This window comes from Megascapheus bottae, chromosome 18 (genome assembly GCF_031878675.1).
Source record: "Megascapheus bottae isolate mThoBot1 chromosome 18, mThoBot2.hap1, whole genome shotgun sequence".
NCBI lineage: Eukaryota > Metazoa > Chordata > Mammalia > Rodentia > Geomyidae > Megascapheus > Megascapheus bottae.
The window spans coordinates 37252693-37274342 of record NC_143526.1 but is presented as its reverse complement, the minus strand read 5'-3'; the positions used below and the strand labels follow the sequence as shown (position 1 = coordinate 37274342).

The 21650-nt window shown below is 42.9% G+C and overlaps 1 protein-coding gene and 1 pseudogene across 4 annotated transcripts in view; one reads left to right on the top strand and one right to left on the bottom strand.

Moving 5' to 3' along the window:
* Positions 1–3224: 3224 nt before the first annotated feature.
* The window catches only part of Ift52 (intraflagellar transport 52), a 35641-nt gene continuing 17215 nt past the window's right edge, over positions 3225–21650 (bottom strand). For 3 of the 4 annotated variants that reach the window (XM_090352384.1, XM_090352386.1, XM_090352387.1), the window contains 7 exons: positions 20278–20367; positions 18309–18377; positions 12142–12296; positions 7595–7682; positions 6447–6555; positions 4575–4720; positions 3225–3489 (listed from right to left, as the gene is read on the bottom strand). In XM_090352384.1, the coding sequence (XP_090208510.1) occupies positions 3442–3489; positions 4575–4720; positions 6447–6555; positions 7595–7682; positions 12142–12296; positions 18309–18377; positions 20278–20367 (705 nt within the window). In that variant the 3' untranslated portion in view covers positions 3225–3441. The remainder of the gene's footprint in view (positions 3490–4574; positions 4721–6446; positions 6556–7594; positions 7683–12141; positions 12297–18308; positions 18378–20277; positions 20368–21650) is intronic. The other variant, XM_090352385.1, reaches the window with a different exon arrangement.
* LOC150050494 (putative ribosomal protein eL39-like 5) lies at positions 7869–8035 on the top strand (annotated as a pseudogene).

Sequence of the window (21650 nt, the reverse complement as noted above, 5' to 3'; positions counted from 1 at the left end):
AGATGAGAAACTGATTTTAAGGATCACATGCTTTTCTGCCTGGAGCTTTCCCTACTTTCTCTACTTACAAAGTAATTGCTATCCCCGCCCTTTTTTTTTCCCCTCTTCCCCTCCTCCCCTCCGGCATGTCAGGCAATTAGTCTACCTAAAAGCTACTCCCCAGCCTATATTTTCTCTCTCTCTCTCTCCTTTTTTTTTTTTTGCCAGTCCTGGGGCTTGGACTCAAGGCCTGGACACTGTCATTGGGCTCAAGGACTATCGCTCTACCACTCAAGCCACAGCACCACTTCTGACTTTTTCTGTGTATGTGGTATCGAGGAATGGAACCCAGGTCTTCGTACATGCTAGGCAAGCACTCTCCCACAAGGCCATGCTCTCAGCCCCATCCCAGCCTACATTTTGAAGATAAAATGACAGAGAAAAGTTTTTAAGTAAATTGCCTTGATCATGTGGACTGAAGCTATGTGACCCACCCTATGAGGGTCACTGAGGTTTCTTCAGAGCTGGATGATTTAGGAATTTGCAAGAAATACAGAGAATGGCATAAGGAACAATCAGTGCTTGGCAGGAAGGAGGAATATTACAATTCTCACCCTTGCCAGGTGCCAACGGCTCATTCCTATAATCCTAGCTACTCAGGATGCTGAGATCTGGAAAGCTGTCATTCAAACAAGGGCAGAAAAGTCTGAGAGATACCATCTCTCTGACAGAAAGCAGGGCCAAAGGCATGATTCAAATGGCAACAGCGGAAATGGTGCTGTGGTTCAAGTAGTAGAGTGCTAGCCTTGAGCTGAAGAGCTCAGGGATAATGCCCAGGCCTGGAGTTCAAGCCCCACGACAAAAACAACAAAATAAATGGCAAGAGCAATCTTATATATACACCTCACCCAGGCTGGTTCCACACCTCTAAGCTTGGACTTCCTGGGGCATCCATGTTCATTAATATTTTCATTCTTCTGTATGATGACCACTTGAAGTTTAATCATTGAGTAAGGAAGGACTTGTGGGGTTAAGAGCTTGAGGAGAGTAAGGGAGGAATGGCCATTGGACACTAGGACTCATCCACCCAGGTGGACACCAGATGCTCCCTTTAGCCATCCCTATGGCCTTAAGTAGCAGCATTCTCATTCTCCTCTGTGAGGAAGGAGAGGGAAGATTAGATCTCAAAGTCAAGCTAGCAACCCTGCCACCATCGAGAGACCCAGAGCAAGTATGGAGCCAGAAGTGAGGTGTGGCGGTGCTTGGCTCAAAAATTAAACAATAAATAGGTTGATGACAAGGCCTAGTAGTCCAAGAAGCAGGGGATAGAGCTATGGAGCAGGGAGGGGGCAGGGATCTCCCAAGAGCATCACAGGAATTGCCTCGAGGGCCAGTGTACCAGATCTCCAGGAAGCATGGTAGCTGGGGTGCTGAGTTCTGAAGGAGCCTATACCTCCAAGATCCTTTACCCCCACCCCTCCCTGCTATAAACAGGTGATGAGGCCTCTGAAAGAACAAAGATAGTGCCAAAGTAGGGACATGGCCATGGGATTTCACAGCTCAGTTCTCGGCCCAAGCCAAGACAAACTCCTATAACAACCCAAGTTTTCTTCCTTATATTTGTCACCATTTGTGACTCTTGGTTAACTTCCTCCTGCAATTAGATTGTGAACTGCTTGGGATGGAGGATTCGTTAGGCCACATACGAAAATTAAAGTATCACACCAACAAGGAGATTTCTTTATTGATCTGAAATTCTGTCTTGAAGATACATCAGTTGCAGAGGTGAACTGGATGGATGTAAAAAGGTAGAGGATCTTTCCTTTTAAAATTCTTTAATTCCATGCTGAAATCTTATATAAGCATTATATTCAGGCTGGGAGTTTGGCCTAGTGGTAGAGTGCTTGCTACATAGTGGTAGCATGCAAGAGTACCAGGTTCCATTCCTCAGTACCACATATATAGAAAAAGCCAGAAGTGGTACTGTGGCTCAAGTGGTGGAACTCTAGCCTTGAGAAAACCCAAGGACAGCACTCAGGCCCTGAGTTCACGCCCCAGAATTGGCACAAAAACAAAATATTACATTTAGTAAGGCATTCGTACAGCTCTAGACCCTTTTAGGTAACAAATCTAAGATACAAACTTGCTCTCTGATGCGCAGCGGGTTTTGATTGGCTGGTTGATTCTGCTTTAGTTTTGTGAATGTGTATATGTGCTGATTACTTGGGCTTAGACTCATTAGGCGGTCCAGTATCAGCAAAACCAAAACAAAAAACTTATTATTTTTGTTTCCTGATAAATCTGATCCTATCACTTTTTGTTGCTCTTTGTTGACTGATTTTGCAGGTATTAGGGCTTAAATTCAATGCCTTGAGCTTCAATGCTTGCTTATGGCTAGAAGTCTACCATTTCAGCCATACCCTAGTCCAGCAATTTGCAGGTTAATTGGAGACAGAATCTCAGAATTTTCTGCCTGCCTTTATTCAAATTTTGATTCTCCAAATCTCAGCCTCCTGAATGGCTAAAATAACAGATGGCAGCCCCCAATACCCAGGTGAGAAGTGAGCATTCTTTTGGAGGCTCTGCCACGTTCAGTCTGATTTCTGGTATCGCCCAGAGGAGATTCCTGCATATTCCCATCTATCAACTGCACCTGGTAGATGGAAACCATCTCTTTCATTATTCTCTGAAACTGTTCTAGAGCCTCCTTGGGACAGAATGTTGCATTCATCCTTGCATTACAACTCAAAATTATGATATAATTGAGTTCGTCAAAAATTCACCAGAGAAAATGTGGGTGGAGACCGCAGGCTGCAGATGACAGCTAGCAGACAATATGGTGAGCAATCTAAGGATGCTATCTGTTCACTTATCTTTTTCCTTAGGTACAGGGGGGCAAACACACTGACTTTAAATTCTGTATTTTTTTTTTTTTTTTTTGCCAGTCCTGGGCTTGAGCTCAGGGCCTGAGCACTGTCCTTGGACTTTCTCAAGGCTAGAGCTCTACCACTTGAGCCTTGGCACCATTTCCGGCTTTTTTTTCTATGTATGTGGTACCAAGGAATCGAACCCGGGTCTTTGTGCATGCTAGGCAATCATTCTACCACTAGGCCAAACTCCCCGCCCTGTATTATTTTTTAATTAGCCCAGAAAGTTCTTTAGTGTTTTACAAAGGTTGAGAGTGTGGTAAGTCATTGATAAGAGACAAACCCTAGAGTCAGAAAAAAAAGACTTCAGTGACACACTTTTGTAAACTGTAAAAGTACAGGTTCAATCATAGGTTTAATTCTTTAAAAATTAAAAGGATTTTCCGTTATAAACCTTACCTATATGGCTGCTGCAGAAGAGGCACAGATTTCCATAGTTTATAGGGAAAAGAGGATACACACCCTTTGCTAAGGAGTTGAGAAACAATTCAAAAAATACAATCAGGAGGGAGAAACACTCCAATAGGCACAGTCCTCAGAAATTGTTAGGAAATCCTATTTCACTTGTATCGATATCATGTTCCTGGATGAGAGAATAAACATAAAATTTTAGTTTTATCAGTACAGACCTTGAAATATGAATTCTTTATTGTTTTAGATGTAAATGAGAGATTTGGAATCATAAGACCTAAGGATCAAGTTTTTACAGCCAGGACAGGTTTTCTGAGCAATGCCCACACCCACCATGATGAACACTAGCCAAGACAGAAGCATGCTACCAGACACCTTACCAGCCTTAAAGGCTGCACAGCTCTTCTGACTGGGACACTACTTTCTTTTTTTTGGCCAGTCCTGGGGCTTGAACTCAAGGCATGGGCACTGTCCTTCGACTTTCTCAAGGCTAGCGTTCTACTACTTGAGCCACAGCACCACTTCTGGCTTTTTCTGTGTATGTGCTACCTAGGAATTGAACCCAAGACTTGGTGCATGATAGGCAAATACTCTATCACTAGACCACATTCCTGGCCCTGGGACAGTTTTTTTTTTAAATTTTTTTGTCGGTCATGGGACTTGAACCCTGGGCCTGGGCATTATCCTTGAGCTCTTCAGCCCAAAGCTACTACCCTACCCCTTGAGCCACAGTGCTACTTCTGGTTTTCTAGTGATTAAATGGAGATAAGAGTTTCACAGACTTTAGTGCCCTTGCTGGCTTTGAACCACAATCCTAAGATCTCAGCCTCCTGAGTAGCTAGGATTACAGGCATTGAGCTACCACGCCTAGCTGGGACACTACTTCTTATCCTCAGCTATCTGCATAGGTAAATCTCCCAGTGACTTCAAGTCTCTGCTCCAAAATCAATAGTGCAGTAAGCCAGCCTAGTGACCACCAGACACTACTGCCAACTTGGCATAACAGATCCTCTAGTTTGGTTGTTTTCTGTATACTAGAGTATTTAACATCTTCTAGCATGCTAGGTAACTTATTTATATATTCTATTATTGTTTATTGTCTAGAGCCTACAGATCCATAAGCATAGGGACTATCTTGTACATGTGCCTAATACTTTTAATGATTACCTGCAGAACTAATAAATATCATAAACACAGCTTAGGCATAATACTGCCATTTGAGTAGCCCCACTCTACTGAGCTTCCCACACTCGGTACCTGGTTCAATTTCTTGAACTCCACCACTTGGAAAAAGATGTGTTCAAGGATATGTTTGGCATCCTGTTGATCCTTTGGTAATTTACTAGTTACTCCAAGAATGTCACCACACTTCCTGACATAGAACTCCAGGTCTTCTTCAGTACCTAAACACAGGAAGCAAAGTTAAATTAACCCTTAACTTCTGCCTTCAAAGTACATATGGTGTGTTTTAGTAGGTATTTTTCATTAAGTTCCTACATCTTTCAAGATGAGTCACCTCTTCCTAGAATAATGTGACCACCGGACTTACAAACTGACAAATTCTAGGTTTCTTTCTTTCTTTGTTTTCTTTTCTTTTCTTTTTTGCCAGTCCTGGCAAAAAGCTCAGGGCCTACGCACTGTCCTTGGACTTTCTCAAAGCTAGAGCTCTACCACTTGAGCCTCAGCACCACTTCCGGCTTTTTTCTATGTATGTGGTACCAAGGAATCGAACCTGGGTCTTTGTTCATTCTAGGCGGGCACTCTACCACTAGGCCAAACTCCCAGCCCCTCTAGGTTTCTTTCTTTCCCTTCCCTCCTTCCTTTCTTCATCTCTTTTTTTCTTCTTGGTGATACCTAGGTTTGAACTCAGGGCCTCACATTTGCTCAGCTTGCTTGTTTTCAGCTGGCGCTCTACCACCTAAGTCATTCCTCTACCTCTGCTTTTTGTTGTTTTTTACATGGAATCTCACAGGCTTTTCTCCCTGGACACACTACAAACCTAGATCTTCCTGGTCTTAGCCTCCAGAGTAGCTAGGATTACAGCAGCTTTTCTAATCTAATTGTTCCCATGACAAATGATCTACATTTGCTAGGTGGAAGCCAACCTCACTTAACAGGTCAGAATTAAAAGACCTACAGAGATCAAAGCCTTTTGTTTTTTGCTTAGTATCACGTTCCGTAATCACTCAGCCTAAGTAAGTGCCCCCCAGAAAAACAACTATTATCATTTGCGCACAATGAATAAAATTTAACTTTAACAATGAATAAAAATTTAACTTTAAACACCTTTTTTTTTTGGTGGGTCATGGGGCCTGAATTTGGCCTGGGCGCTGTCCCCTAAGCTCTTCAGCTAAAGGATACCTCCCTACCTCTGGGCCTGGGCGTTGTCCCTGAGCTCTTCAGCTCAACCACCTTACCCTTGAGCCAAGCCCCATTTCCTGTTTTCTAGAGGTTAATTAGAGATAGGAGACTCAGGTCCTTTTGTACCAGGCTGGCTTTGGACCTTGATCCTCAGACCTCAGCCTCTTGGGGTAACTAGGATTACAGACGTGAGCCACAGTGCTTGGCTTATTAAACACAGGTTTTTTTAAACACTTTTTTTGTTTTTTGCCAGTCCTGGGGCTTGAGCTCAGGTCATGGACACTGTCCCTGAGCTTCTTTTTGTTCAGGGCTAGAATTCTACCACTTCAGCCACAGCACCACTTCTAGCCTTTTCTGTTTATATGGCACTAAGGAATCAAACACAGGGCTTCATGCATGCGAGACAGGTACTCTACCACTAAGCCACATTCCTAGCCTTAAGCACACTTTTTTTTGTGGATCATGGGGCTTAAACTCAGCCTGGGCACTGTCCCTGAACTCTTCAGCTCAAGGCTTCCCCCCTACCCGTAAGCCAAGCAGTACTTCCCTGTTTAGAATTCTAGAGTTTAATTGTAGATAAGAATCTCAGGTCTTTTTGTGCCCAGGCTGGATTTGACCCCTGATCCTCAGATCTCAGCCTCTTGAGGATTACAGATGTGAGCCACTGTGCCTGGCACACTTTGTTTTAAGATTGTCTTATAGCCTATCTAAGAGGTTATGATTAAATAAAACTCATAAAAGAAAAGACAATGTATTCGTCCAACTCACATTTATTGGTGATTTGAGCAAGCCGTGCCTTCTCAGAGGAAAATGTCTCATCTAAGTCAAACAGTTCTAGAGGAGGAGGTGGCAGCTCCCTGAAGCTAGGAGGGAAAACCTAAAAGGAAATGCACTCTTTTATGAAAAATGTTTTCAAAGCTATAACTAATAGTGAGTGAAGAGACATATGGGAAACAAGGCAAACTCAAGCCTTCCCCATTCAAATTACTATTGCCTCCTCTATCTTCCATATTAGATGTGTAGAAAATTAGACTATTAATTCACTATAAGCAACCAAAGGGAACCCACTCCAGCTTCAATATCAAATTAACCAGGCCAACACAGTGATGGCAGTTAACTCACAAACAAGGTATACTTAGGGTTTAGGTTTGTTTTGAACATTTGATTATAAGCCCTGTTTCTTGGGGTTTTTGTTGCTTTTTCATTTTTGAGTCAGGGTCTTATCATGTAGCCAAGACTAGCTTCAAACTTGGGTTCCGTCTGCCTTGGCCTCTGCAATGCTGGGATTATAACATGTATCTTGATACCCAGCTCAATCATGAGTTCTTCAGGGACAGACAACATTTGGAAAAGCAAATATGGACTCATGTAGAAAGGGATGAACCTAAGAGTCAGAATGCATAGGTATGGACCAGCAGTGTGCTGGTAAACATTTAACTGTCAGCTCTAGGATTTGATACCCTCTATGACGCAAATGTTCCCACATAGCTTGTTTCAGGCTAGCAAGTTGAAGTCAACTAGTTTATAACACTGCAAAATACACTGCAATAGGACATAATAAGGTAGGTTCAGTTAATGCTAGATCAAAAAGTTAAAATCAAATTACCCTACTGACACATGCCAGCCCCACACCGTGATCCACCATCTTTCCCCAGGCATTCTCACATGGGTCCTCTAACCTTACAAGAGGGGAAAAGCCTAACAGCCAGGAAAGTCCATGCCTGGATTGGAAACCTCCTCTCCCCTCCCCACACCACCCATGGAAGTCTGTACAGAATACTCACAGGTGTGGTGCCAAGACACGTTTAAATTTAGAGCACTGTGGCTCCATGAGGAGTGCCACAAATGACACATGGAAGGGCCTCAGTGAGGGCATGCGGTGGGGCTATGAAGCAGGACTCGCCAAGCACACTTACCGCAGGCTGAAGGGCTGGCAATGGAGTCTCAAACTGAGGCTGGATGAGCTGGAGCGGTTCATGTTTCACATTTAACTGCTCATGAGCCCTGTGTTCAAAATAGAACAAAAAAGCAGGAATCAAGGCAAGGTACCACGGCAAAGCAAATCCAGCTGCACCCTATGTTGTTCTGCATCAAAGATGATGGCTCAATGTAATAAAATATACAAAATGTCTTGTTTGCTCTTCAGCTTTTGTTCACCATCGTGGTTGCAGCGCCAGTTTGGGCCTCACCATGTCTTCTCGCAAGACTTTCACAATCAAGCAGTTTCTGGCCAAGAAATAGAAGCAAAATTGCCCCATCCCCCAGCGAACTGGGATGAAAACTGGTAACAAAATCAGGTACAGCTCCAGGAGAAAAAACTGGAGGAGAACCCTGCTGGGCCTGTGAGGAATTGCACCAGATGCCCACACATTTATGCTCTGAAATGTCACTACTGCTTGGACTGACAGTTGGGCATTTTTTTATCTGATTTTTCTTTGGTTGTTTTAAGAATAGGCATACTGAATAATAAATATGTGAAATCTTGAAAAAAATGAAAAGTCTTGTTCCATCTAATGTAATGATCCCCTCAGGCCTCAATTTTACTGAAAGGAGAACTCTCATGTACCAGGCTTCTGGGTTTTATTTGACGCACAATGAGACCCCTGTAACTCATTGTTTCCTTATTTGTTTCCATTGCCAAAAGATAGGAATCCAATTTGAAGATTGCTCTGGGCAAGTGAACAAATCTGTAGTATGTGCACATCTGTGTACTCACTCATTCAGCGAATCCTACTGGACTATCCACTATGAAGCAGGCAGTTTTATACACTACAAGTACATCAGCAATAAACATAGACCAAGGCAGGCTCTCATGAAGCTTACACTACAGGGGAGAAGACACAGTAAACACAAATCCAATTACTATTAAGAAGAAGCACAAATCAGGAGACAGGAAAGGTTCTGGGGTGTAGTTTATCAGAGGAGTCCTGAGAGGAGAAAGTCATGTGGTATCTTCTAAAGGGTCCCAGGCAGAGGCACATGAGAATAGGCACTCTCACAGAACAGCAGAGTGGCAGAGGGCAGTGGGGCAGAAAGAGTGATAGGAGGAAAAGAGTTTACAGTTAAGTACTAATCTTATCCTATGATAGAAGGCTATAGTGGCTTCTCTTTGCTTCTAATTTCGTAAGATGGTTGAATTCTGAAGATGAAGCAAATTAAAATATGCTTACCCAAGTTAAATTTGATACATCTCTGTGGCCTTTCAAGTGTAAGCTAGAAAAGCAAATGCCAATGTGTACACAAGGCCTAGGGAAGTTTCCACGACTTCAGAAAGGAATGAGATGTGGCCACAGAAAGGTGATCAGCTGAGCAGATTTCCATTAAGTGAAGACAAGTAACTTTACTGTAGCATCTACTACATGGTGCTTAACCCTGTACTAGGCACTAACTCAGTTTCAAATACTCAACATGGGCATAATGTCTTCAGGAAGAGGAAGCTAAGTTGAATTCAGTTTCCAGGCTCACGTGGTTTGTAAGGACCAGAGGCAAGATGGGAGCTTGGATCTCACTAGCCTCTGCCAACCCCAAACCTCCAAATTCAATCTAGCCAGTAAGCAAAAGTCGCAGGGACAGTAAACTAGCCTCTATAGTCTGCACAGCAAGAATTCTGTGGCAGAGCACTGTTCTTAACCATCTAGCCATGAACTTGTGCTTTTCTGCCCCTGGGAGCAGACTGTATAGAACAAATGCTTTGTTTCATTAAGTCTTCTCCATTCAGCTCATCATCACCTGTACAGCCAGCACATACAGAATGGGTTGAGGAGTGAAGAAACTGGTCTTGAAGCCAAGCAAAACAGATCAGAAAGTTGATCTGTATTGAAATAGGGAAGAATTAACAGTAGAGCTAAACTCGAATCTATACATCTTAGTTACCACAACACTCTGGCCTGAGTGCGGGCAATGCCCTTAATCCCTAAGCACCAGACCACGAACTCTGGGCGTGGGTATTCCACACTATTTGTCTTGACCACATACCCCACAGGTATGAATAAGTACAGGATGAGCAAATGGGGTTATTTCAGAAAAATGCCCTCTAGTTTATATAAGCACTCAAAAATAACTCAGAAGCCAGGCACTAGTGACTCATGCCTTTAAGCCTAGCTTCAGGAGGCTGAGATTTGAGGATCGCAGTTCAAAGTCAGCCTTGGAAGTCCATGAGACTCTTATATCTAATTAACCACAGAAAAAACTTGAAGTGGCACTGTGGTTCAAATGGTAAAAGTGCTAGCCTTGAGCAAAAAGCACCTCAAGGACAGCATCCAAGCCGAGTTCAAGCCCAAAGACCAGAAAAACCCATAAACAAAAAACTCAGAGATGTTGGTAGTTACCGGATGCTAGTGGCTCACACCTGTAATCCTAGCTACTCAGAAGGCTGAGATCTGAGGATCATGGTTCAAAGCCAGCCCAGGCACAAAAGACTCATCTCCAATTAACCACCAAAAAAACCTAAAGTGTGGCTCAAGTGACAGAGCAATAGCCTTGGGCTAAAGAGCTCAGGGACAGCGTCCAGGCCCAGAGTCCAAGCCCCATGACCAACAAAAACAACAATAATAAAAGACGTTAGTAGCAAATAAAGATGCCTAAACCAGTAATGGCTGCCCTCTGCTGTGGCTTAGCCTCCAAAACATCTGCTATATGACTCTCCAGCAATCCTTGATTCAACAGTTAAGAACTGTCTTCTTGGATGGGTCTAAACATTCCAGCAAAGAACAGAGCCCGAAGAGCAGAAGCTGGAACGGACTGCAACTGTCTAGTGGACTAGCCTCCTGATAAGTTTGTTATTACAAAGTTAGTCCTGAACTGAACAGGAAGACAGATCACCAGAACTCCACCTTTCTACCATCTCACCTGCTCCTTTTTTTTTTCTCTCTTCTTTCCTCCCTCACCCCTCCCCCCCTCTTTCTTTGTTGTTCGTGAGACTTGAACTCTGGGCCTGGGCGTTGTCCCTGCTCTTGAGCTCCAGGCTACCACCCTACCCCTTGAGCCACAGCACCACTTGCATTTTTTTTCCTGGTAGTTAATTGGAGATAAGAGCTAGCTTCAAACCTTGATCCTCAGATCTCAGCCTCCTGAGTAGCTAGGATTACAGGTGTGAGCCACTGTGCCTGGCTAAAACTTGGAATTTTTTTTCTTTTCTGCCAGTTCTGGGGCTTGAACTCAGGGCCTGAGCACTATCCTTGGGCTTTCTCAAGGCTAGAGCTTTACCACTTGAGCCACAGCATCATTTCTAGCCTTTGCTATGTATGTGGTATTAAGGAATTGAACCCAGGTCTCCATGTATGCTAGGCAAGCACTCTACCACTAAGCCAAACTTCCTGCTTGCTCATCTTAACCATTTGTCTTCACCCTCTCATTTGCTGATTCCAACCAATATAAACTGCTACAAAAAAACTATGTGGGCCGGCTTTGAAAAACAGAGGTAAGCATGACCCTCTGCTGAAGGACTTTCCTAGTCTCCCATTCACAAATCTGTCCTCTGCCTTGAGCTACCTCCTTGCCTATCACAAGTGTTAATGGTGGGGGGCTTTTATTCATAGTAGACCCTGCTGCAGAACACCCTCTCCTAATGCCCCTGGTAAGCTCCTGAAATCCCACTCAGCCTGAAGACACATGATCCCTAGCAGACACAGACCCTGAAGAAGTGTTGGTTATAGTAGTAAGTGTGTAGCTAAGAAAGCCTTTCTTTCAGAAGGACCTCAGTGGAATACATTTCCTTTTCTCATTGTGCTCCTGGTGCTGTTTTTCTCCACACTCAGGATTTATCTAAGCATGTATGAGAGTTTTGTCTATCTCTTACATAAAACTGAAAATTACAGGCATAATGCCTGGCACTGTAGGTGTTCAGTGTTTGTTGGTTCTGAACGTAAGTACAGGGCAGGGAGACAAGTGTCTATGGCTGCACCCTTGGCTTTTAACTTATCTAGTTATAGATAATGCTAAAATTTTTCAAAAATGTTATTCCCTGCCTGACTTTGTCACCCAGAAGTCAGGGGGAAAAAAAAGAAGCAGCAGCAGCAAATACTAAAATAGGAGAGGCTTGAAAGTCAACCAGGCCTGGCTATAAATCTTTCTCCTGTTTTCCCTTTATAAATATGCCTCCTCAAGTCGGTATGAGGCTCAGAGCACTACCGAAAGTAGTAAAGCAGAGACAATGCCACAGGACCACCAACTCTGGTTTACTGAGTGGGTTCTAGGATTTAAGACTCTATGCTAAAACCTAGAAATGTCCTGATCAAACAGAAAAGGCTGCTCTTCCTAAATGCTGGGAGCAGAGCCTGGAACACATAGGGGCTAATAAATGCTGGCAGTTCCTCTACAACAGCCACACACCCCGAACTTCTCTGTTGACCTCACCACAGATCTGAGATCTGTTTCCAGCCCTTAACTACTGCCCCCAGGCTCAAGTTTTCACATCAAACCCAGAGTAGACTGCGGTGCAGCTCAGAGAGCCCCAGGTACTGACTTGATGACTTTGGGAAGAGAGGTGGTGTTCAGCTGGTAAATGGACAGGTCGAAGAGTGTGGTAAAGTCCCGCGGGTTCTCATCACCCTCCTGAAAACACACTCGGAGCCGCTCTGACAGGGTGGCTGTGTCCGGAAGCATCATGTAGTCAGAAATCTGAAAGCCACAAGAGGGTTCCTTTTAGCTGAGCAGAAATGAAAGCTTATTCTCTAGTCTTTGCCTCTCAGGTCTCAATTTTTAATATTTATAACTTCTTGCCAAGAGTGTTATCTGGGTATCTGCTTAAAACCATAGAAAGAGGAATAAACTGGGCTAAATAAACTCCATGGCCAGCAAAGTCCAACTCTCCAATTACTTACACAGCTTTCCCACAGCTGGAGAAGAACACAACCCCGTTGACTCGTCTTTTAATTTCACACTCTCATCTGTGAATGCCCAGCAATCAATGCTACTTCCCTTGTCCATCAGATTCCCACTCTCTAAGGCATGCTTGACTACAAACACCTAAAACAACTTGCTTTATGAAATTTCTATGGTTGACTTTATTTTCTATGTTAGTAAGAAAACAGGGGCAAACATAAAGTCCAGCCAGGTACTGGTGGCTCATGCCTATAAGCCTAGCTTCAGGAGGCTGAGATCTAAGAACCAAGGTTTCAAAGCCAATCTAGGCAGACAAATCTGAGATAATCTCAGATAATCCAACTAACAAGAAACTGGAAATGGATGGTAGAGCACCACAGGGGAGAAAAACAAAACAAGTGAGAGCATAAGGCCTGGAGTTCAAGCACCAGTACTAGAACAAACACACACAAAAGCAAGATGCTGGACAGTGTACATACACAATATATTTATACAGTTTGTGTAAAGGCGAGGAAGGAGAGTACACATACTTGCTCATGTAAGTATAAAATGTCTCTGGAAGCACACACAGGACACTGCTAAGATTGCTGTCACTGGAGGGTAACAAAGTGGCTGGGGCTGAAAGATATAAGAAAGACTATTCACTGTGTATGCTTTCCAATTCTGACAAGCTTACTAATTACTGCCCTGTGAAAGGCACTTAGCTATAGGGCCTTTTGGGGAAAAGATGAGATACTAGTCCTCTGAGCCTCCCCAAACCTATTTCTTGCATTCTCTACCACTGGCTATGGGAAAGATAGGCCTGAGCATTATAGAATTAACATAATAGCCCAAGAGTCAAAAGCTCTCCTAATCCTCAAATTATCCTTTTTTATTCTGTCATTATTTTTCCAAATAAAGTCTCATTATTGCCCTGGTGGGCCTTGACAACAATCCTGCTCTCTACGCTATGGTTGGGATGACAAGCGAATGCCATTGCACCCAGCTTTTCATTGCTTGAGATGGGGTTTCTCACAAACTTTTTGCTTTGTCTGACCCTGAACCATGATCTTCCACCTTCAACCTTTTGTAGCTAGGACTATAGATGTGAGCCACTATGCATGGATTCTTATATTCTTTCTTTTTAAACAAAAACAAAAACCAAGGCAGTTTCCAAGACTTCAGCCTCTCATGTGATATGGAGGTGAGGAAGAAAGCAGTAATAGGGCTTAACTATGCCAGGATACACCTTACAACCCAAGAGACCAGGTAAGAGCCAGCAGTCCCAAAGGTCTTGAGGTTGATTCTCCTATCTCTCTGTACAGAGATCTTTCTTCCACAAACCCTTGGTGCAGGAAGCCATCAAGGCCTTTTGTATCCATGAAAAGAAAACCTAAGTCTACTCCTGGTCTTCTACTACTGGAAGACCACAGGTCTTCTGACTTCCTAGTAAACTTTTATGCCTCTACCCACCTCCCAGCGTGCTATCACTGAGCTCTTCTGCTCAAGGCTAGTGTTCTTCCACTTTGAGCCACAGCTCCACTTCTGGTTTTCAGGTGGTTAACTGGAGATAAGAGAGAATCTCATGGACTTTCCTGCCCCGGCTAGCTTTGAACAGGGATTCTCAGCTTCCTCAGTAGCTAGGATTACAGGCAAGAGTAACCAATACTTGGCAATGTAAGTCTTTTTAGGAAAACACTCACAGCTCTTTATTGAGCTCCCATTTTATTCTACTAAATATCATTTGAAATTGAGCTGTTGCCTTGTTTGAAACTCATTCTGATATAACATGATTTAACCTGAAATAACCAAGGAATTCAGGTTTTTAGCACTTCTCACTTTGCAGTATTACTGGATTAGCATTTTACTTTCCAAAGCCTTATAAGTGGGTGTATGTATGTGTATGTGTGTGTGTGTTTATTCACTTATTCTTGCTAGTTCCAGAGTTTGAACTGAGAGCCTAGCACTCATTTGCTTTGCTTGCTCAGCCGATACTCCACCATTTAAGCCACTTACCTTTCTGTGGGTCATCATTGGAGATGAATTCCTCTAGACCTTTCTGCCCAGGCTGGCTTCAACCTTTATTCTCCAGGTCTCAGCCTCTTGTGTTAACTATGGTTTTAGGTATGAGACCCCTGGTGCCTGGCTGTTCTTTATTCTTTTTTTTTTTTTTTTTTTTTTTTTTTTATTGTTGGGATAATGTATAGAGGGTTTTTTTTATTCTTTAAGTCAGGATCTCACTATGTAACCCAGGCAGGTCTCCAACTTGTAATTCTTTTGCCTCCATCTTTTTTTTTTTTGTGGGTCATGGGGCTTGAACTCTGGGCCTGGGCACTGTCCCTGAGGTCTTCAGCTCAAGGCTACCGCCCTACCCCTTGAGCTACAGCCCCACTTCCCTTTTTTAGTGATTAATTGGAGATAAAGAGTCTCATGGTCTTTAGTGCTCTGTCAGGCTTTGACTTAGACCCTCAGATATCAGCCTCCTGAATAGCTAGGATTATAGGTATGAGCCACTGCGCCCGGCTTTGCTTGCTATTTGTAACCTTGTATGACTTTCTTTTGCTCATCTGTGAAATGGACATAAGACATCTACCTCCCATAACTTTGGAATTAAGTAAGATAACTTGCAGGCAAGTGCATGATATATAATGGCTGACATAAAAAACAACAACAACAAAAAAAAAACACAGAAGGTTAAAAAAAAATCAGACTGGGGGCTGGGAGTTTGGCCTAGTGGTAGAGTGCTTGCCTAGCATGCACGAAGACCCGGGTTCAATTCCTCGGTACCCACATACATAACAAAAAGCTAGAAGTGGTGCTGAGGCTCAAGTGGTAGAGCTCTAGCCTTGAGAAAGTTCAAGGACAGTGCTCAAGCCCTGAGCACAAGCCCAGGACTGGCCAAAAAAAAAAAAAAAATCAGACTAGGGATGTTGTCCAGAGGTAGGACTGCCTAGCACACACGTCAGATAGAATTGTGGCACTGCAAAAACAAATGAACAAAAAATAGATATATAGCACTCCTCTAGATTTTTTAGTTTACTGAGGAAATTTCCATCTCTGAAGTTATGCCTTACAATCATCCTGGGAGGCAATAAGCACAGGTATCGAAGGAGGGAGGCTGAGTCTTAAGTAACTTCTTGCATCCATCCTGGTGCCTCTTGCAGGGTAGAGGGAATTCGCCACCCACTGCTGAAAAGCCTAGAGGTGAGAGAGGCCCTACATTGAATGCAGATGCCCAGCTCAAGGTGAGGTAGCAGACTCTGGTTCAGAGAAATGCAGATGTCATAGCCTTAGAGAAGCTCTGCATACAGAGAATGCTTGATTCCACCCAGCTTAATTTCCTAAATGGCTTGAATCACCAGCCCCTGGGTAGCCTCTAAGTATACCCTATATGGAAGGCTGAGGCCTACCTTCCCTAGCATGTCCATATAAGGTTTAACATCTTGTCTTCCTGGTGGGAGAGGTGAAGCCCTCCCAGGTGCTGGGCATATCTGAATCCCTGGAGACAGGGGCAGGTATGTGGACAATAGGTTACTAAACCTGTCAGTCCAGTGCCTGGGACCTGGAGTTTTCAGTGAACCTGCCCCAACCTGACCCTATTTAAGGCCCAGACCAGCTCAGGCACCAGGATGCCATGTCATGTGACTCCCTGTTCCTGTTCTGCCTCCTGTCTCCTGTCTCTTCTCTGGTTACCATGACATGCCAATTCAGCTATGAATTGTCAGTTGTTGTTTTTTGGTTTTTGGTGCCAGTCCTAGGGCTTGAACTCAGCGCCTGGGCAAGGACTTGGGCTTTCTCAAGGCTAGTACTCTACTAGTTGAGTGGCAGCATCACTTCCAGCCTTTTATGTTTATATAGTACCTAGGAATTGAACCCAGGACTTCCTGCATTCTAGGCAAGCACTCCATCAGTAGGCCACACTCCTGGCCACTGTATTGGTTTTATGGTATTGTTATTCTTTTTTTCCTCTCTGGCTTTATAGTTAAGTTTCCTAACTCTTAAGTGTATTTCCTGACTGACAGTCTTTGAGACAGGAGTCTACAATGCAGTCACTGTTTAATAAAGACTCCCAAGATTCAACCTCTCAAAATGTGGTTCTTCTGTTTCAGGGTTTAACAGTACTAGTGTGCCTGCTTCACAATGAGGGAACTGGAGTAAAAAGATAGAAGGAACTTGCTAAGGCCCCAGAGCCAGTGACTATACCACTCTAGAATGTACGCTGATCCTAAGCTAAGGCTGGTTTTCTCATATCCCCTTGTCAGAGTAATAGTATCATAGTGCCTAACTTGTCTTTTTTCTCCTTAATTTTTATTACCTTTAAGTAGCTATACAACTGAGATTTCAATTCAACATGTCAATTTATGACTATATTTTTATCAATGCCACCCCTTTCATTGCTCCCTTCTCTCTCTGTTATTTGTTTTTTGTTATTGTTGTAGACCTTGAACTCAGGGCCTAGGTGCTATCCCTGAGCACTTTTACTCAAGGCTGGCATCTACTACTTTGAGCCACAGCTTTACTTCTGGTTTTTGAGTGGTTAGAGATAAAGAGTCTCTTTGGGACTTTTTTGTCCAGGCTGGCTTCAAACCACAATCCTCATTGCTCAGGCCTCCTGAGTAGTGAGGATTACAAGTGTGAGCCACCAGCACCTCACTTATTTTTAAAGGCAATGAAAGTAGTTTAAGTCATTTAAAGTAGTTCTTAAGATTGATATTGCTTCACAAAACTATGTTTTGCTGGGTGTGATTGTACATGTCTATAGTCCCGGATTAGTAAATTTATCATTTATCATTACCATTATTTTTCTAGTGTGTGTGCTGATCCTACAGTTTGAACTCAAGGCCTACGTGTTATCCTTGAGATTTTGTGCTCAAGGCTTATACTCTTCCACAGTAAACACAATTCCACTTTTGGCTTTTTTCTCTTTGGTAGTTAATTGGAGATAAGAGTCTCAAGGACTTTCCAGCCTAGGCTGGCTTTGACCTTAGCCTCCAGAGTAGCCAGGGTTACAAGCCTGGGTGCTGTCTATGAGCTTGTATGCTCAAGACTAACACTCTGCTAGTTGAGCCACAGCTTTACTACCAGATTTTTTTGTGCTTAATTAAAGATAAGAATCTCATGGACTTTCCTGCCAGGGATGGCTTCAAACCAAGATGCTCAGATCTCACTCTCCTGAGTAAGATAGGGTTACAGGTGTGAGCCACTAAACCAAGCTTTATTGTTTTCTAACTTTTAATTTTATTTTTTTTTTCAGTGCTAGGGATTGAACCCTGGACTTCGTGAATAGTAGGCCATCACCTTACCACTAAAACAGTATTTGTTTGTTTATTGGGTTTTTTGTTGTTGTTGTTTTCTTTTATTTTTTTGCCAGTCCTAGGCTTGGGCTTGAGCTCAGGGCCTGAGCACTGTCCTTGGACTTTCTCAAAGGTAGAGCTCTACCACTTGAGCCTCAGCACCACTTCCGGTTTTTTTCTATGTATGTGGTACCGAGGAATCAAGCCCAGGTCTTTGTGCATGCTAGGCAAGCACTCTACCACTAGGCCAAACTCCCAGCCCCCAGACAGTATGTTTTAAATTCCAAATTTATATACATACATAAATACATATATAAATATATATATATGAACCTACCCCCCAAATAATTATGTCTATGATTAAGTATATAGGTTGTTGAATTATTGTTTCTACAATATGATCTTCCTCTCTAAAAGCTTAATTTCTTTACATCTGTCTTACAGATAAGGTAGGACAGACAGAAGCTGTTGGAAGTGGTGCTGAGATGCTGGATCCATATTTCATGTAAGTTCCTAATGATGCATAAGTGCCTACCTCTGGGTCCTCAGCATCAATCTGGTTTAGGAGGATGTCTCCTGTTGTGAGCCACTGGAAAACAACGTCCTGGATTTAAAAAAAAAAAACAACACAGAATTAGACATCTGGCTCTTTGAGGAAACCCATCAAAATTAACTGAGACTTCTCTACAACACACACAGTCTGAACTTACAAGTACAATTTTGTTTTTCTGTCTTTTTGGGCTTTTTTTTTTTTTTTTGCCAGTCCTGGGGCTTGAACTAAGCCCCTACAAATACAACTTTGAAAACAAAATGCCTAGATCTAGAATTATCTAGAGGTATTGGAGCTTCACATAGATTCCTTAGGAATAAGACTTACTCAACCTACCAGTACAACTGTAAGGTTAAGGAATTAATTTCATTAATAAAAAGCCCTACCAGTCATGTCTTCCATTTCCTCTGCAAAGTAAGTTGCCAGAATCCCACTGCGCACAAGTCTAGAATGCAGTATGGAGACGTCTGCTTCCTCACAGGACTGCAGTGAGCAGTCCGACAAACAGCCCTTCATAACTGCCACTCATGTTGTCAACCCCGCCCACCTCTTGCCCACTCATCCTTCACAGTATTAGTTCAGTTCTGATGTTCTCTTGCTTGGCTAACACTCACATCATCCTAACTGGCTCTGGGCTGCCTCCTCCTCTCTATTTTCCCCATGATTGTGACAGGGATCTGACAATGTTCAAGGCTCCTTCCAACACTCCAAGAGCTCTCTTGACTTTCAGCATGAAGTTCAAGTTCCTTGTTAGCTTCTCATTATCGCTAATGTAGCTTCTGTCCCTAACTCAGCATGTTTAGAAAGGTATTTGGGGGCTGGGAATGCGGCTTAGGGGCAGAGTGATTGCCTAGCATGCATGAAGCTCTGGGTTCAGCTCTGGGTTATGTGGTCCTCTGTACCATATAAACAGAAAAAGCCTGAAGTGCCACTGTGGTTCAAGTGGTAGAGGTCTAGCCTTGAACAAAAAGCAGCTTAGGGACAGTGCTCAGGCCCTGAGTTCAAGCTCCAGAACTGGCAAAAAAAAAGGAAAAAAATAGAAAGTTCCTTGAATAGACACCAGTGAGTCATGCCTGTATCCTAGCTACTCAGAAGGCTAAGATCTGGCCAGGCCCAGTGGATCACGCCTGTAATCCTAGCTACTCAGGAGGCTGAGATCTGAGGATCGAAGTTCAAAGCCAGCCTGGCACTAAAGTCAGTGAAACTCTTTTTTTTTTGCCGGTCCTGCTCAGGGCTTGAGCACTGTCCTTGGATTTTCTCACAGCTAGAACTCTACCACTTGAGCCTCAGCACCACTTCCAGCTTTTTTCTATGTCTGTGGTACCAAGGAATTGAACCCAGATCTTCATGCATGCTAGGCAAGCACTTTACAACTAGGCCAAATTCCTGGCCCCTATAGTTGGTGAGACTCTTATTTCCAATTAACCACTAGAAAACTGAAATTGGCAGGGCTGGGAGTTTGGCCTAGTGGCAGGGTGCTTGCCTAGCATGCACAAAAACCCAGGTTCGATTCCTTAGTACCACATACACAGAAAAAAGCTAGAAATGGTGCTGTGGCTCAAGTTGTAGTAGCACTAGCCTTGAAAAAATCCCAAGGACAGTGCTCAGGCCTGGAGCTCAAGCCCAGGACTGGCAAAAAAAAAACAAAACTGAAATCGGTGCTATGGCTCAAGGGGTAGGGTGGTAGCCCTGAGCTAAAGAGCTCAGAGATAGGGCCCAGGTCCAGAGTTCAAGCCTCACAACCAACAACAACAAAAAAAAGAAGCCTAAGATCTAAAAGAACACAGCCTGAGTCCAACCTGGACAGAAAAATTATTGACTTCAGTTTTTATTTTTTATTTTTAATGAATTTTAAGAAATATATTACAAATGAATAAATATACTTATCATTATTTGTAAATAAAATGAAAATCATACATAGTATATATTAATCTGATGAAAGAGAAAAGCTTACCATGATTTTGCTGTTTTCTTCTTTATCCAAATATTGGTCACTGAACATGTGACAGGAACCAAGGACTGCCAGTTTCCCACCTTGGTTCTGCTGATGACAAAGCAAGTCAGATATTCAGATTCCAACCACATTAACTTACCTTCCTTTCACTGTAGACACTTCTTTGTTCCTCTATTTCCCTTTAACAAAGATAGCATTTTTTTGTCGGTCATGGGTCTTAAACTCTGGGCCTGGGCATTGTTCCTGAGCTCTTCAGCTCAAAGCTACTACCCCTACCCATTGAGCCACAGTACCACCTCTGGTTTTCTAGTAGCTAACTGAAGATAAGTGTCTCACATACTTTTCTGCCCAGGCTGGCTTTGAACTTTGATCCTTAGATCTCAGTCTTCTGAGTAGCTCAGATTACAGCCACTGCACCTAGCTAAAATATTGAGTAGACTCTACAGAAGCTTCCTCCCATTGTTATTATGTATATATATGCATATGCATACATATTATATACACAGGTGTGTGTGTGTGTGTGTGTGTGTGTGGTCATAATTTTAAAGGAAGAAAAAGAATCCCGCAATATTCTGTGTGGAATTAAAGACATTTATGAGTTAAAAAAAAAAAACACCAGGCACCAGTGGCTCACACCTGTAATTCTAGCTACTCAAGAGGCTGAGATCTGAGGATCACAGTTCAAAGCCAGCCCAGGCAAGAAAATCTGTGAAACTCTAATCTCCAATTAACCACCAGAAAAACGGAAGTGCCACTGTGGCTCAAAGGGTAGGGCAGAGCTCAGGGACAATGCCGAGGCTCAGAGCTCAAGCCCTACAACCACAAAAAAAACAAACAAACAAACAAACAAACAAAAAACCCTCAATATCAATCAATTCTAACTAACTAAAATGAAGTATTATGCCTATCAGACTAGTAAAAATTTAAAAATTCCTATAAACAGTGTTGGTCAGGTATCAGTAAAATGGATCCTTTTACACAGGTTTATTTAAGTTGTTAATATATACAACAAAGCAGCTTGAAGTAGATGTTTCTTTTTTAAAAACTACACAATTTTGACTAGGAGTTTGGCCTAGTGGTAGAGTGCTTGCCTAACATGCACGAAGACCCAGGTTCAATTCCTCGGTACCACATACATAGAAAAAAGCTGGAAGTAGTGCTGAGGCTCAAGTGATAGAGCTCTAGCCTTGAGAAAGTCCAAGGACAGTGCTCAGACCCTGAGCTGAAGCTCAAGCCCCAGCCCAGGACTGGCAAAAGAAAAAAAAAAAAAAAAACTACACAATTTTATTGACAAATAATTAGAAATAAATCCAAGTTTGGGGACTTAAAATGGTAAGAGCTAGGCTTAGGATTTGACTCTACCAATTACTGTT